General features: G+C 36.1%; 1 protein-coding gene across 1 annotated transcript; it reads left to right on the top strand.

Annotated features, from left to right (window-relative positions):
• The first annotated feature begins 10,461 nt into the window (after positions 1-10,461).
• LOC140164546 (uncharacterized) lies at positions 10,462-16,062 on the top strand. The gene is made up of 4 exons (XM_072187851.1): positions 10,462-10,536; positions 12,677-13,253; positions 13,797-13,879; positions 14,799-16,062. The coding sequence occupies exons 2-4, from the start codon at positions 12,777-12,779 to the stop codon at positions 15,709-15,711; spliced, it is 1,473 nt and encodes a 490-aa protein (XP_072043952.1). The 5' UTR covers positions 10,462-10,536; positions 12,677-12,776; the 3' UTR covers positions 15,712-16,062.
• Positions 16,063-16,338: the final 276 nt, after the last annotated feature.

The raw sequence follows: 16,338 nt of genomic DNA, 5'->3' as shown, positions 1-16,338 counted from the left end.
AATTGTTGGTCGCAACACATAGTGGTGTACGTGTAGGATAAATGCAAAATACATTTCAGAGAAAAATGCATTTGAAGGATATGCTACTAATAACATAGTCGGTACTCCTCCAATGTTATCTCTTAGTGGACCGATTACGTTTGAAATTGAATATAATGGATTTAACTATTAAACTTTAACTTAAATAGCTAAAAAGGAATAATTTTTACAGCATATATCTAGCTCTAAACTTATATGCCACTATGTGACAACAGTGACATGGAGCATATCAGACTTTCAATGTGTTTTTGTACCATACTACACATCATCCGTCATTATGTGAAACGGAGGTTTTGTGGTTTTCGGCTTGTTCCTGAGGCATATGCCACATTATTGACTTACGAAGTTATGATGTGCCTAAAGGTCATCAAATCCGATTTTTGCTGTTTCACATAGTGGCGTATGTTGATCGTGCGTCAGTTGGTGAAACTGAAGATATTGGATTCTTACGGGATTGTTAACGTAGGTCAATTAATTAATTAATGTTATTTATTAATTTTAAGTATAATTGAGCACTTTCTACAATTGAAGAGCTTATTTCCAAACCGTGTTAAGTCCACAAGATTCACTTTGAAGAAAATCAGGAATTTTCTTTATAGCAATGAAAAAAAGTTCGATTTCTATAAAATTACAGTGAAGTGAAGGTGACATATATAGGACCATATAAACATGTAAAGTTAAAATCTAGACACTTTTGATTTTTTTAAATGAATTAATTTATTTTAAAAATAGCATGGACTTAACACGTTTTGACACAAAACGCAATTTCTGGCATGGACTTAACACGTTTTGACACAAAACACAATATCTGTAACACAGAACTAATCTCATTTTTCTCAAACTAGTCTTAAAAGGTAACAAATTTATTTAAAGCATACAAAATGTAATTCTCTCTATACTATCAAACACAATCTTGCCACAAAACACTTTGCATCTCGAACCCCCTCCTCCCGCTCATTTGTGACCCAAATTTGACGTTTAATATTTCAAAATTCAAAACTTAGTGATTGTATTTCATTTTTCAGAATTGAATAAACATCATTTCACTGACAATAAGTGATGACCTGAAATATCTACTTATTTTATCCCATAATCACAATCCCCCCATATTGACAGTCATTTTTTATTTTTAAAGTTTTTAATCCTTCAAGTTAAAAATAATACCTTGAATTTAGCAGTGGTGGCGCCAGGATTTTTTTTTTTTCGGGGGCATGGGGTGGGGGCAAAGTGAATTTCAGGGGGCAAAATTGACCAATTTTATGCAAAAATTACGGCAAAAAGTGGAAATGTACGTGATTTTGGGGGTTTTGCCTCAAAAGTGGGGGGGGGGCAAGAAAAATATTTGCCTCCCCGTAAGCGCCGCCACTGGAATTTAGTAGCTTTTTTGGAGGTATCTATCAAATATTTCTGAAATCCCATGCAAACTACTAATATTATTATTTAAATGCAGACCAAAAAAGAATGAAGACGCAAAGCAAGGCAGTGTTATCAATCATGCAGAACTGGGCGATTAACTATTGGAAGCCCTGTGCCGTGCTACTTGCCTACAAGCTGCCACAGTTCTCTTGCTCTGATTGGATTATTGGCCACGAGGGCAGTGTTCGTGGACTTAACACGGTTTGCTACAAAACTTGGTTGGACTTAACACGTTTTGGAAAAAAATCAATACTTTGAGTGTCAATATTTCGGGACTTAACTCATTTTGGGAAAAAACACACATATTGCTGCATAGCCCTAGTTACTCACTACCCATTTTCATCAAAACATCAATTTTTGAAGGTGGGTGGACTTAACACGGTTTGGAAATAAGCTCTTCAATTGATCTACCACATGTCGAGGGGTCAGTGACACAAAGATGTAACTCTATTTTTTGCGAAAATGAGATTTTGAATTTGATATCAAAATTTTGAGAAACATGAGCACTTCCTAATAAACACATAGAAGTAACTCCAATTAGCACCCCATTGAAATCAATGGCCAGTGAAACATAGACTTAACTACATGAGTCAATGTGGTCAATTATCTGGGCAATTCCACGGTAATGGAATTACAATTCAGAGACATTTTTGGCCATAATGTAACATGCTATGGATTAGTGTTAAGGCCTAACTGATTATACTAAGTTTGATCTGGTTAGGTGATACCCCTGCTATCATATCAAAATGATATATCAAAAACTTTCTGCATATGTGACATGATCAAGGGGAATGAGTCACTTGTCGACTGTGGTCGAAAATGAGTTATACATATATTTCTAAAGAGGACATTCATTTAAAGCTTTCAGAAACTGAAAACCCCAAGTTGATACGACTTCTTTTGAAAAGTTATGTCACTTTATCAATCGCAGAAAACAAAAGAATTTCAACACTTTCTTTGCCAATATCTCAAAATCAATGTTAGCGACATCCGACTCATTCCCTTGATCGTGTCACATATATGGAAGGGTCCAAGACTTAAAGAATGTTGGCAAGTGTTGGTAACGGAATTACATCAGAAAATTGGGTTTTATATTTTGCCTTAACTTTCAATAGAATTTCTAAGAAATCTATAACACATTGACCTCAGGTTGATTCTGGTCTTTATTACCTATGTTATCAACTATATCCTGGCAGGAATTTATTGTGTTATATTCTCGCGAATACTCCATACTCAATCGTTTTTCCAAACAGGCTACGGTAACGGAATTACACAAAAAATGGTAACAGAATTACTTCTGAAAATTACCTGGATAAATGTTGATTCTTTAAATATCAGATTATTTTAAATGGTTAGTTTAACACCTCATAATGTTCCCACATTTAATATCAATCATACTTATCATTGATACAGGGGTTGAAAATAAAGGATCAAAACATGTATTCAACATTGGGTTTTTAACTTTGTGTATTTATTTGTTTTTATCCCGATTGGATGTTGTGTCACATGATTGCATGCTGTTTTGAATTATTAGTATTAATTTAATTAATTAATTAAGTAAATCCAGGGAGTGGTAAGCCTATACATTCCTATTGATATTAATGCAAGTAAATCCAGGGAGTGATAAGCCTATATTACTATTAATATTAATGCAAGTAAATCCAGGGAGTGGGAAGTCTATATTCCTATTGATATTAATGCAAGTAAATCCAGGGAGTGGTAAGCCTACATTACTATTAGTATTAATGCAAGTAAATCCAGGGAGTGGTAAGCCTACATTACTATTAGTATTAATGCAAGTAAATCCAGGGAGTGGTAAGTCTACATTACTATTATAGTATTAATGCAAGTAAATCCAGGGAGTGGTAAGCCTACATTACTAATAGTATTAATGTAAGTAAATCCAGGGAGTGGTAAGCCTACATTACTATTAGTATTAATGCAAGTAAATCCAAGGAGTGGTAAGCCTACATTACTATTAGTATTAATGTAAGTAAATCCAGGGAGTGGTAAGCCTACATTACTATTAGTATTAATGCAAGTAAATCCAGGGAGTGGTAAGCCTACATTACTATTAGTATTAATGTAAGTAAATCCAGGGAGTGGTAAGCCTACATTACTATTAGTATTAATGCAAGTAAATCCAGGGAGTGGTAAGCCTACATTACTATTAGTATTAATGCAAGTAAATCCAGGGAGTGGTAAGCCTACATTACTATTAGTATTAATGCAAGTAAATCCAGGAGTGGTAAGCCTATATTACTATTAGTATTGATGCAAGTAAATCCAGGGAGTGGTAAGCCTACATTACTATTAGTATTAATGCACGTAAATCCAGGGAGTGGTAAGCCTACATTACTATTAGTATTAATGTAAGTAAATCCAGGGAGTGGTAAGCCTACATTACAATTAGTATTAATGTAAGTAAATCCAGGGAGTGGTAAGCCTACATTACTACATTAGTATTAATGTAAGTAAATCCAGGGAGTGATAAGCCTACATTACAATTAGTATTAATGTAAGTAAATCCAGGGAGTGGTAAGCCTACATTACTATTAGTATTAATGTAAGTAAATCCAGGGAGTGATAAGCCTACATTACAATTAGTATTAATGTAAGTAAATCCAGGGAGTGGTAAGCCTACATTACTATTACTATTAATGCAAGTAAATCCTGGGAGTGGTAAGCCTACATTACTATTAGTATTAATGCAAGTAAATCCAGGGAGTGGTAAGCCTACATTACTATTAGTATTAATGCAAGTAAATCCAGGGAGTGGTAAGCCTATATTACTATTAGTATTGATGCAAGTAAATCCAGGGAGTGGTAAGCCTACATTACTATTAGTATTAATGCACGTAAATCCAGGGAGTGGTAAGCCTACATTACTATTAGTATTAATGTAAGTAAATCCAGGGAGTGGTAAGCCTACATTACAATTAGTATTAATGTAAGTAAATCCAGGGAGTGGTAAGCCTACATTACTATTAGTATTAATGTAAGTAAATCCAGGGAGTGATAAGCCTACATTACAATTAGTATTAATGTAAGTAAATCCAGGGAGTGGTAAGCCTACATTACTATTAGTATTAATGCAAGTAAATCCAGGGAGTGGTAAGCCTACACTACTATTAGTATTAATGTAAGTAAATACAGGGAGTGGTAAGCCTACATTACTATCAGTATTGATGCACTAAATCCAGGGAGTGGTAAGCCTACATTACTATTAATGCAAGTAAATCCTGGGAGTGGTAAGCCTACATTACTATTAGTATTAATGCACGTAAATCCAGGGAGTGGCAAGCCTACATTACTATTAGTATTAATGCAAGTAAATCCAGGGAGTGGTAAGCCTACATTACTATTAGTATTAATGCAAGTAAATCCAGGGAGTGGTAAGCCTACATTCCTATAAGTATTAATGCAAGTAAATCCAGGGAGTGATAAGCCTACATTACTATTAGTAGGCATGTCCACTAAAAATTGAAGTACTTTTAAATTGATTCAGACCTAACTTATTGGCTGGGAATTGATGAAAGAAACATTTTGGCGTTTAAATAATCTTAATCGGACGTTTCATTCCAGAGATATGGCCTTTTGAGTGTTACGGTTTTATATAGGGCTGCTAGAACATGTTAAAAAGTTAAAGTCCAAAAAGGATTACTAACAGAAAGTGCAATTTGAAGGTACCTTTTCTTAATGTATTTATTAACTAGCGTTATCTGGAACATTATATTTGCTTATAACAACATGAAAATAAGATCATCCTGAAAATTTAATCGATTTTGTTGACATACAACAAAAAATATAAGACCTCAAAACCCATGGTTTGTTTGGTGAAACAATAAGTGCATTATTTCAAATGAATGGCGGTAGTCTTAAACATTGTTCAATCTTTTACGGTCAGCACATTTTATCTTCAAAAATTATTATATTTCATCATGGCATACGTTTGGTAATATTAATCACTACCAATTTTGAGAAATTTGCTCCAACTCAAAGGTTATCTTTAATACATTGAGCAATGATGATGGATAGCATATGAAATGGACATGGTAGTGAGAAGTGCATGATTTGAGATGGGCCGGGGTAGGCTTAAACATTCTTAAATTTCTTAACATCCTGTACATTTTGTCTTCAAAAATAGTTACATTTTATGACTATGTAAGTTTGCTTGTCTGATTCACTCCAAATTCGAAATAATTGCGCTTGAACACCTGATGCACGGAATGGTGTCACTTCAACCTGTTGTAGTTCTCATCTCATTAAATTTTTCATTAAAAAAGTTGATCTCTGCATGGAGGAAGGTCCTCTCTTACTGACCAATCAGGAAAAAGTTTGGTTAATGTTTTCCGTGGAATCAGGAATTTCTTGAAACACCCTGATATAGGCCTACATTTGGATCAAAAACAAGTATGTACGCCATTTAACAGGCCTGGGATTTCTTGTATCGATCAGTTTCTCCATAGACAATACGTGTGTGAGTGCACGCACACACAGTTAGGACGCGGGACTACCGATTGTTATTGTTCTGCAAGGCTCACTCAGTCATTTAATAAGGCAATACAAACGATCGAATTTGGTATTCAAATGAACAAAATTTTGAGTTACACCTTTTCAGTGTAAATTTTTTTTTCTCGCCAAATGAAAAGCAATAATTTTCATTTTTTCAGTAAATGTCAGGAAAAACTGTAATGCTTGATACTGTATTTTTTTTCAAATCTTTTTTTAAAACTTAGTCGTGAAATTCAGTCATTTAGTGTAAGATTTTCGATTTTGATAGGCTTCAACTCTGCCCATGAGCCTTTTTTTTTGGATCAATCTTTTAGCTTTTCAAAGTAATATAGTTCGCTAAAGAAGGATTTTTCCCAACTTTCTAACGCACATCACCGTGAGCGATATATCATAGTTTTGTCAGAATTTCCGTTTTGATTCCATAATTTTTGACTACTAGCTAAACAAGATATTCCTGAAAAAAATTGGTGTCAGTTCCAATTTACAATGTAATTATTATTTGAATGTAATGTTAAAGATGGTTCCGAAAAATGGCCAAAAGCAATTCGACAAATAAAAAATAGGCAAATGTGGTGACTAATTTGCATATCTTATGCGACAAAAATTGCATCGGATCTTACGACTGCCGCTTACCACAACCTCATCAAGTTACAACCCTATACACCTCACCAGTTCTTCAAAATAAAAAAAAAAAAACACCCAAAAACAATTTTTAAGTTAAATATGCAAATTAGCTACCTAATTTATGCTAAAAATTGCATCAAGTCTTAGGGCAGCCACTTAATTACCACCACCCTACCAAGTTATACCCCAATACACCTCACCAGCTCCGTGAAACTGCCGCTTACCACAACCTCATCAAGTTATATCCCTATACACTTCACCAGTTCTTCAAATGGCAAAAAAAACACCAAAAAACATTTTTAAGTTAAATATGCAAATTAGCTACTTAATTTGCATATTTTATGCCAAAAATGCATCAAGTCTTAGGGCAGCCACTTTAACTTACCACCACCCTACCAAATTACACCCAGATACACCTCACCAGCTCCGAGAAACTAACCTGGAAGCCAAAGGCATTTAAAAACAAAGTTCACACAATACAAATGTATAAGACCCCATTATACTAGCATAAGGCAATTTATAAGTCATTTTAAATGTGATGTATACAATTTGTCTATAACACAGGGAGATATAAAATGTAGGGATTTGGGTACTTTTTGTTCAATTTTCACAGAAATTGAAGGATTTTGACCTATGTTTTTGTTTGTCTGTTTACCCCTGGGTCGCTGAAACAAAGAATTATATTAATTAAATCACCTAATTTATAATTAATAAAGGACAAAGAAAGATAAAAGCAAAAGTAGGCCTATGCTTCATTTAGTTAAAACAATAGTAACATCCCTGTTGTGTACAAAAATATAACTCCATACGACAATGCAAATCAGGATCAATTCATGGACTAAGTGCACAGGGAAATGTTGAGTATGTAAATTAAATGGAACAGCCAAAATGCCAATGGGTATGTAATTTAACTAGAACAGCCTTAAATTGATATCGATATTAATATTGACGTCACAGATTCGATTTGTCACGTGATCGTCAAACCTGTACTAAAGGTGTCAGTTCTGCAGTAAGTCTACATTAATACTATTAGTATTGATGCAAGTAAATCCAGGGAGTGGTAAGCCTACAATACTATTTATAGTATTAATGGTCATTTTCACGGTAAAGGGTGTAACTTTTGATTTTTAGGGTCAAAATTTCAAACCACTTAAATATGTTTCTGTTTACTGAAATCATGCATAGAAGCAACTTAAATTCAAGTAAAATAATGTTTCAAGGCTTAAACCTTTTGATTTCTAATAAAAATTTGACATTTGCATAACATTTTGGTTAAAATATAAGAAAAAATGTATTTTACATAACCTTAGAAAATTTTGACATGAAAGCTGGAATACATGTGAAATTCCATTCCAAAGTAAGTCAACAGATATAAGTTAAATTTTATACCATGTTTTGCTATGTTTGTAATTGCAGTTTTGAAAATTTTTAACATCAAGTGTCATTTACAATGGAAATTTCCAAACCTTAAACATATTTTTTAAGTTTTAATTGGGTTCCTAAAATAATTTGAATGTCTAACTTCATGTACAAATACTACTTGATGAAAGGAACCTCCCAGCCAAGTTTCACAGAAATTGGAGTTATTTTTTAGAATTGGCAATTCAAGTGATTTGTGTTTCGGAGGCTTCAGTTAACAACACAGGTGATCATAAAAGTAAAATATTAGCTAACTACTACAAGTTGACATAAAAAATAGGTAAAAATATCACAATTACCAATTTTCATGCTTTGCTTCTAAGTATTGAATTTCAGTTGTGACAAAATTAAATTATCACAGCAAGTCATTTTTTTGTTTCGGAGGCTTCATGTTAACAATTGTTAAACATTGCAGAAGTAGTTTTTTTGAAAACAACAGTGTTGGGATCATCTAAGCTGTTATTTTCTTGTGTGTATTGAATCAATGATTCTATGCGGCAGATATTGTAGATTTATCACACATTAATTTTTTCACTCATTTGTTAAGTATGGTGTTTTTTGCATGTGAAGCCTCCGAAACAGGCTTTTTAAGGTATCAGTATATTTTTCAAACATTAACCATAATGTCAATTTTTTTTTTAATTTATGACATTCTGCACATATCAAGTAATAATTACAATGCAGATATCATTATGAAACACACCAATTTAGATATGCATAGATGATAATTAAGTTTACTGTTGTTTCGGAGGCTTCATTTGTTTCGGAGGCTTCAATTGTTAACGGAAAGTTTGTATTGGGTCCCATTTTCAAACGGTGATATATATCTCCACGATTTAAAAACATGTGACTTGAGGATCTACTTTGCTACATTTTGATAAATAGATTGGATGAGCTCTTTTATTTATATTTGCACAAGCTTGCTGAACAGTTTGTTTCGGAGGCTTCAAAAAGTTAACGGAAAAACGGCTATTTGAAGTCAAGATTTTATAAAAATTTTAAAAGCTTGCAAATCGGCTAATTTTTGTTACCCATTTCAAGTTAAGATAACAACTGTTATAAATCAAGAAGAAGTGAAGAAATAACCAAGAATTATGAACCAAAGCTACACCCACAAAGTTTGTTAACAATTGTTAACGGAAAATGAAGCCTCGAAACGACAAATATCGAAGTCCGGTTCTCAAAAATACAGGGCCGTTCACAATTAAATCTAATGTGGCAGTGTTTACTGAACATATGACTGTACTTTCAGGATAAGAAAAATTATCCATGAACTAACTGAAGAAAACACAGGGTTTTACAAAAATGTTACTGTTTTTATAGTTTTTCAAAATGGCAATATTAAGTACATTTAAGCCTGCTAAAACTGAACGCAGTAACTCCCAACGCTGATTATGCTACCCAAGGTAGCTGCTAACTAGATGACTTATGTGGCCAAAAAATTATGGAATTCTGTGGCTTTATTAGAACACTACGGATTATAATGTTAAAAATCCAAAGTTACACCCTTTACCGTGAAAATGACCATACAAGCAGAGAAGATGCTATTCTCATCTTCTCTGATGCAAGTAAATCCCAAAACTATTTTCAGCCCCCCCCCCCTTTTGGCCATGAATAGAAAATGGTGTAGGCCTAGGGCCTAAACTCATGTTCTACAAGAAAAGTTAAGGTGATGTTTTTGAAGGCCCACCCCTTCAGAGGGATGCAAATTTCAGCCCCCTTTTTTTTTTTTTAATAGGCGACAAGTGTTTGTGAATGGTCCCTAAATAAATTCAGGGATCTATAAAACTGATAAAAAAAAGTAAGATTTAGGTAAGGGGTTGGCATTTTCTTCGGAAGGGGGTCCCAATTATGACCCCCTATCGCGGCAAAAAAATTTTACGACCCCCTATCTTTGGTCGATAATTTTATGACCCCCCCCCTCCATCTACACAAGACTCAAGACAAAACCTAAGACATGTAAGAGGGAAGAAAGTGCGCGGAGCGCATTAAAATTTTTATCATAAGTGTAAAGAAGACGTGTGGAGCGTGTACAAATTGCACATTTTGATTGTGAAGTTAAAGAATTTTGAGTCACCAGCCCTTAATAATTCTATAACCCCCCCTATTTTGGTTGTTAAAAAATTATATTTGGTCTGAAAATTCTATGACCCCCTCCCCTGTATTTTTGGGACCCTCCTCCCTCCCTTCTGAAGAAAATGCCAACCCCCTAAGTAACGTTTGATTGGGTTAAAGTTTTATGATTGGAAGAATCTGAGGGTGCTGGTAAATATTCTGGTACCAAAATGGCGAATTATGATATCCTGACCAGCCCCTCCTACCGAAACACCCCTATTTGGGGAAATGGACGTATAAAAAAAGGTCAACATATTTCTTTGACCTCTCTAAAATTAGGTTTCTTTAAAAAATAGATTTGTAGTTTTTGACGTCGATTGTTCACTCAAACCTTGTCTGTTAGTGTTATACAAGCAAGAATTTGGAGTGTATTATTGTCTATTAGTGTTGAATGCGTTATATATGCAGGTGAGACAAGTGAAACACGAAAGTGACATTAAAATGTTTACCTACGTAGGCCCAAATACAATGTCAGATGCAGATATATATAAGCTTTAATACTTCCCATAATGGCCATATGTACCAGGGAATAAATAAAGATTGGGAAGTGTCACTCTATATTATATAAAAACCCGGTATAAAAAGTAATACAACTAGGAAGCCGCCATTACCTTGCCATCGCGTAGGCCCGCCTGGAACACTACCGCGATTTCTACCGGCTGCATCGCGCCCGTGCTCCGCGACCGCGTTGCAGTAATGAAAATAACCCGTAAAATCGCGGCTTGCTGCATCCACGGTTAGACTTTTTCAAGCCTGCTACAGTGCATTTTTTTCAAATGTTGTACAGCTATTTTTAATATTTTAATGACATTTTTTTATTGATTACATCCAAACGTTACCAACAATCCCGCTATCCTGACCTGATCCTGGCCAAGAAAAAACTGTTTCAAACACGAAAATTAACCCTAATTTACACGCCTACACGTAAGACTTGACAATAGTCTATTTAGATCATTGTTGTCAAGATCGAGGTGATTGACCCCCGATGATTGACAGTTGAGTTGGAAACGCGTAACTGTACACGTAGCCGTAGCAGGGGTGCTAACGGACGCGCTGTTGGCACCCGTTAGCACCCTATGGCGGCCCCCATAAGGATTTTGATCACCCGGACGATCACCGTACTGTGCGTAGTCTGCGTACACTGGTCAAACTGACGTCGATCACGTCGTTCTTTGCATGTTTTCCCCATGTTTTAATAGCGTAATTATTTTGCTTTATAGCGCAATATTGTGTATATGTGGAGGAGAAATAAACCGTAAAGAATCCACCAATATGGCAGCACAAAACATAAAAAATATTTTTAAAAAAATGCTTGCAAGTTTTGTGTATTATTATTTTACCATGTCATCCATGAATGATCCTAGCATTCATATACATACCCGCTATATAACGGCGCGCGTAAATTGATATTTCCATGGTCAATTGCTGAGTGTTGGTAAACTTTTCCGCTGGTGTGCGAATTGTAAATGTACACGGAGTGTTGCAAAAGATAATAAGCAGGAAGTTTATCTTATGCGTAAAAAAGGAACCGCATTCATTGAGAGATTTCTTATAACTTCCTGCACTAGTCTTTCAGCTGTGCTATTAATCACGGGATGGCAAGGCTGAACACGAATTATGATATATATCTTTCATTCATTTTATTTTCATCATCATCAATACATATAAACAGCATAACAGAGATAAGCAATGTCGAAAATAATGATGTGATGAGGTAGATGCATTACAAAGCCAAAGGCCTGAAAGACAATGCAAGTCCATAGTCGGATTTTCGTGGTTCACTATCAATAAACTGGTAGATTCCAAAATCAGAATTGTTCAGTATTAAAGTGAGCCATTATAATTATGCAAGATAATGTTGCATTCAATTACTTTTATTGTCACTAATCATCTGATATTCTTAATTCTTTATGACCATTTTACTATTGAATACTTTAATTTTAATAAACATCAGTATAATTTTGAGTTCAACGAAATGGGTTCATCATGACTAATAATAACATATTTTTAATAAAATTCGACTATGGCATAGTCTACCTGGGTACCCGCCATAAATTACATAGGGTACCCGGCACAAAATTACCCCAAAAATGAGAGGCTTGGTCCTTGGGTAAGGCTCTTTATCCTCATTGCCTACGGGAGGATGGGTTGGGGTTGGATGTTTGCATGTATACTAGTTTACTAGACTACCAGTATAGATGTTTGCAGGGCTCGAATTAGAAATTTTGAAGGGCATCCATTTCAAGGCCATCAACAAATCCTTTGCAAAGGCACCAATGCCATTTAGTGCTGAAGAATACTTTGAAACTTGAAGCAGTGCTGAGGCATCAGTGCCAAGTCTAAGGGCACTGGAGGCCATGGCCTCGGTGGCCTTCGGTTAATTCGAGCCCTGGTGTTTGTTTCAATGTTGCAATATTGGCTCTGATTAAGCTGCTGCTTTCAAATTAGTCAAATTGCATTGCCTGTTTTTTTTAATGTAAATTTTAGCAATTTAACCTGTGGGTCACCAATAGAGTTTGAAATAAAACCATTTTTTTTTCCTTTTTAGACAGAATATACAGATCAGCAGGTGAATTTTGTATTGGGATTATTCGGTCCAGGACATTGCATTGTCACGATTGTGCTTGCTGGACAAAGTTCACACCAAAATGTCTCGGAGGTATGCGCGACGCTGCATGGTTGAAGGATGCAGTAATCAAAGCGAAAATGGCAAATTTGGTGTGTACGAACCTGGAAAAGGTGTTTACAAGCTTTGGCGAACTTTCATGGGCCAAAGTACCAAAGATTTTTGTAACAAACGCATCCATATTTGCAGTGGACACTTCAAAGAAACTGACTTTGTAGAATCACAAGTGATTCAGTATGTCACAGGACATAGAACTCTTAAACCACGATTGCTACCAACAGCAGTTCCAAGCAGCATCAAAGCAAGGAAACAGCCATTTCAAACATACCGGGTGCGATATGGGCGCTTGGATCCCCCAGACATCATGGACATGCCAGCGAGTACTACTCCCATGTCTCCATCGCCTGTCACTACTACACCCACCTGCACGACAAGATCAACATTTGTGAGCACCACCGCAGACACGGTGCAGAGAGTGGATGTATGTACAAGAAGAAAGGTTAGTCTTTTTCACTGTCTGTGTATATTCTCAAGTCTTTTTGTTAATGTTAGTCTTAGTTTTATCATAAAATTTATGCAGCTGTCAGTTGCAGTCTCTGCCCCTGGCAGGGTTCGGTTTTTGCCAGCAAAGTTGCAAAATGGGCAAAAATGACAAAAACTCACAATATAGGTCAATATTAAAAAGTATCACAGAAAGCTCCAGTGGCGGCACCAGGAATTTTTTTAAGCGCCCAGGGTGCTTAACAAAGTCATTTTGGGTGGGCGCTTATTTTTTACATTGTTTGCCTAATTTTTTCCTAACAGGCGTTTATTTATAGAGAAAAATTTACATTATAAAAGGGTCCCGAGACATTCTAGTAGCTTTTAGCAAATTGAAAATACCCCAGATGGGCGCTTATTGGGGCATGGGCGCTTATTGGAACGAATACAGTACTATTGTTTACTCATATCTCATAGTGAGCAGTTTGGCAATGATTGTTGTGCAAATTGCATGTCACTTTTAGATTTACACTATTTTGTCTGTTCATTTTCTGTTCTTCAGGGAGTGGCACCAGCCCATGAAGTATTATCAACAAATAATCCAACCATAGAAGCCAAGTACAGAATGCCAGGAAACCAAATTAGGTAGGTGGATGTGACTTTTTAAGAAGTGGTGGCGCTAAGAGGGAGCATTCCATGCAGGGTCGAATTTATCTTTTTGGAGGCCCATGGGCCAGGTCAAAATTTGGAGGCCCCATACTCACCATGAGGAAGCCATTGAAGATAGATCATCAAGGTCAATGACCTTGAAAAATGGAATTTCAAATGAGAAGCACGTAAAGTGCATGGAAATTTTGTGTTTCACCACTTGGAGGGGCATAGAATTGATTTAGAGGGTGCTGAATTGGTCGGTTTGGGCCTCTAAGACAGCGCCAAGGGCATGTGCCCTCCATTGGCTCCCTAGGCTAGCTGCACCACTACTACTAGTAACATGTAGATGATCAGGGCTGACTTGCTGAGCTACATTAATTTACTAGTAGGATGGTTTGATTTCATTCTGTATGGATTGAATTTTTTAGTTTTTTCTTTAGTTTTTACATTTTTTTTCTTTCAATTGTTGGGGCCCCAAATTTGAAATAAATATCCCCTTCCATTTTTTTTGTCAAGGGCAAAGTTTCATTTTCTATTGCCCCAGATTTCATTTTGCACCCCCCCGGAAAAATTCTTGGTTTGAAAGACCGATTGTTGACTGATCATTCTTTATACCTATAACCACGCAGGAATGTGTAACTTGAGACTGATTGCTAGTTGCGGTCAGCTGATTGGTGAAATTAAGAGGCAGGCGTATGAGCATTTGGGCAGTGTTTTTTGTGGACATCAGACATCGAATTGCACTCTGAATACAAGGAAAACATCGCTAAACGTTAATATCAGATCCCTTAAAGTGGCACCATTAATAATCAATTTCAATGATTTAAAGGGGCACTCACAAGTTTCTTTGAAAGCAGCAGATGCATGATTTAATTGTGTTATTAAACACCTTTTGTTATCTGTTTTCTCACAGAATCCAAGCGCCTCCATCTAAAATCACCAAGAATATTCTACAACCATTTGAATGCAGGTGCTGTTTACGATGGTGGCCCGATTTTGAGAGGTACAGGAGGCACATAAGAAGACGTTCCAAATGGAAAGGTATAATCTCCAAAGTGTGTAAAGGTATCACACTGTGCCGAGGACTCTCTATTGTTTCGGGAAATTGGATTCAACAAACAAAGGAACTTTCTTTAGCTTATGAGTGCGACAATTGCAAGAAGCGTTTATTAACGCTTTCAGCGTTTGATGACCATAAATGCATCTCGGACACTCAAAGTGTAAGAAAGTGTAAGAATGTTGGGCGACGCTGCATGGTTGGAGGATGCAGTAATCGAAGCGAAGATGGGGAATTTAGTGTGTTCGAAGCTCCTAAAGGTGTTTACAAGCTTTGGCGAACTTTCATGGACCAAAGTGTTAAAGATTTTCACAACAAACACATCCATATTTGCAGTGGACACTTCAAAGAAACTGACTTCATAGAATCACAAGTGATTCAGTATGTCACAGGAACTAGAACTTATCCACCAAGATTACTACCAACAGCAGTTCCAAGCAGTATCAAGGCAACAAAACAGACATTTCAAACACACCGGGCGCGATATGGGCCCTCGGACACTCAAAGTGGTCCAACTCAACAAGCAAGAGTCATCCAACCAAATTATTGCAGTTGTTGCAACATGCGTTTTATAACTGCATCAGATGTCGTCAGACATTTGAAAGAGCAACATTCGCTGCTCAGATGGACGTGCAATAAATGTGGAATGGATTTTGCCACAAATGACAAACTATTTGAACACAAAGCAATTATGCATTCTTACGTAGATGCTGTCAGACATGTGATGAGTCGCAAGGCAACATTCGCTGCTCAGATGGACGTGCAGTAAATGTGAAACGGGTTTTGCCACAAACGACAACCTAAATGAACACAAAATGCCCGGCCCCCCAACTCAACACAAAAGTTGGCAACCATGAGAGTTACCAAATCTTTTTTGCAATGATTTTTCATCAAATTTAACCCCTTTTTCATACAAAATCGAGGACATCGACAAAATTGGGCCAAAAACAACCCCTTTTTGGTGGTTTTCAATGACTAGAATGTCAAACACCCATTTCAAATGACTAGCATTTCAAACACCCCTTTTTCAATGACACTAAATATTGCCAAAAAATTAAGTCGATTTTCTCAAGTACCCCTTTTATCCAAATTTCGTGGACAGTGCAAATTAAATACCCCTATTTTGCTGATTTCACAGTCAAATCTACGAGACAGTCCAACTTAAATACCCCTATTTTGCCAATTTCATGTCCTTGCCACTGGTAAAAAATTACCCCTTTTCTGCACTTTTTGGTAACTCTTATGGTTGCCAACATCTGTGTTGAGTTGGGGGGCCGGGACAAAATGCATGTAGGTGTAGATGAAGTAGTTGTAGTTTCCCAAAACAGCATACGAGTGCGATAAATGCAAGAAGCGTTTCTTAAACCTTTCAGGGTTTTATGGCCACAAATGCATC

This window comes from Amphiura filiformis, chromosome 11 (genome assembly GCF_039555335.1).
Source record: "Amphiura filiformis chromosome 11, Afil_fr2py, whole genome shotgun sequence".
In the NCBI taxonomy this organism is placed as follows: domain Eukaryota; kingdom Metazoa; phylum Echinodermata; class Ophiuroidea; order Amphilepidida; family Amphiuridae; genus Amphiura; species Amphiura filiformis.
The sequence above is the reverse complement of the archived record's forward strand: the minus strand, read 5'-3'. Positions and strand labels throughout refer to the sequence as shown.

Excerpts from the sequence above, each read along its gene's own strand:
- LOC140164546 (XM_072187851.1), top strand. The coding sequence starts at position 12,777 with ATGTCTCGGAGGTATGCGCGACGCTGCATGGTTGAAGGATGCAGTAAT. Across the intron at positions 13,254-13,796 it reads ATGTATGTACAAGAAGAAAG|GGAGTGGCACCAGCCCATGA; the intron begins GTTAGTCTTTTT and ends TCTGTTCTTCAG. Across the intron at positions 13,880-14,798 it reads ATGCCAGGAAACCAAATTAG|AATCCAAGCGCCTCCATCTA; the intron begins GTAGGTGGATGT and ends GTTTTCTCACAG.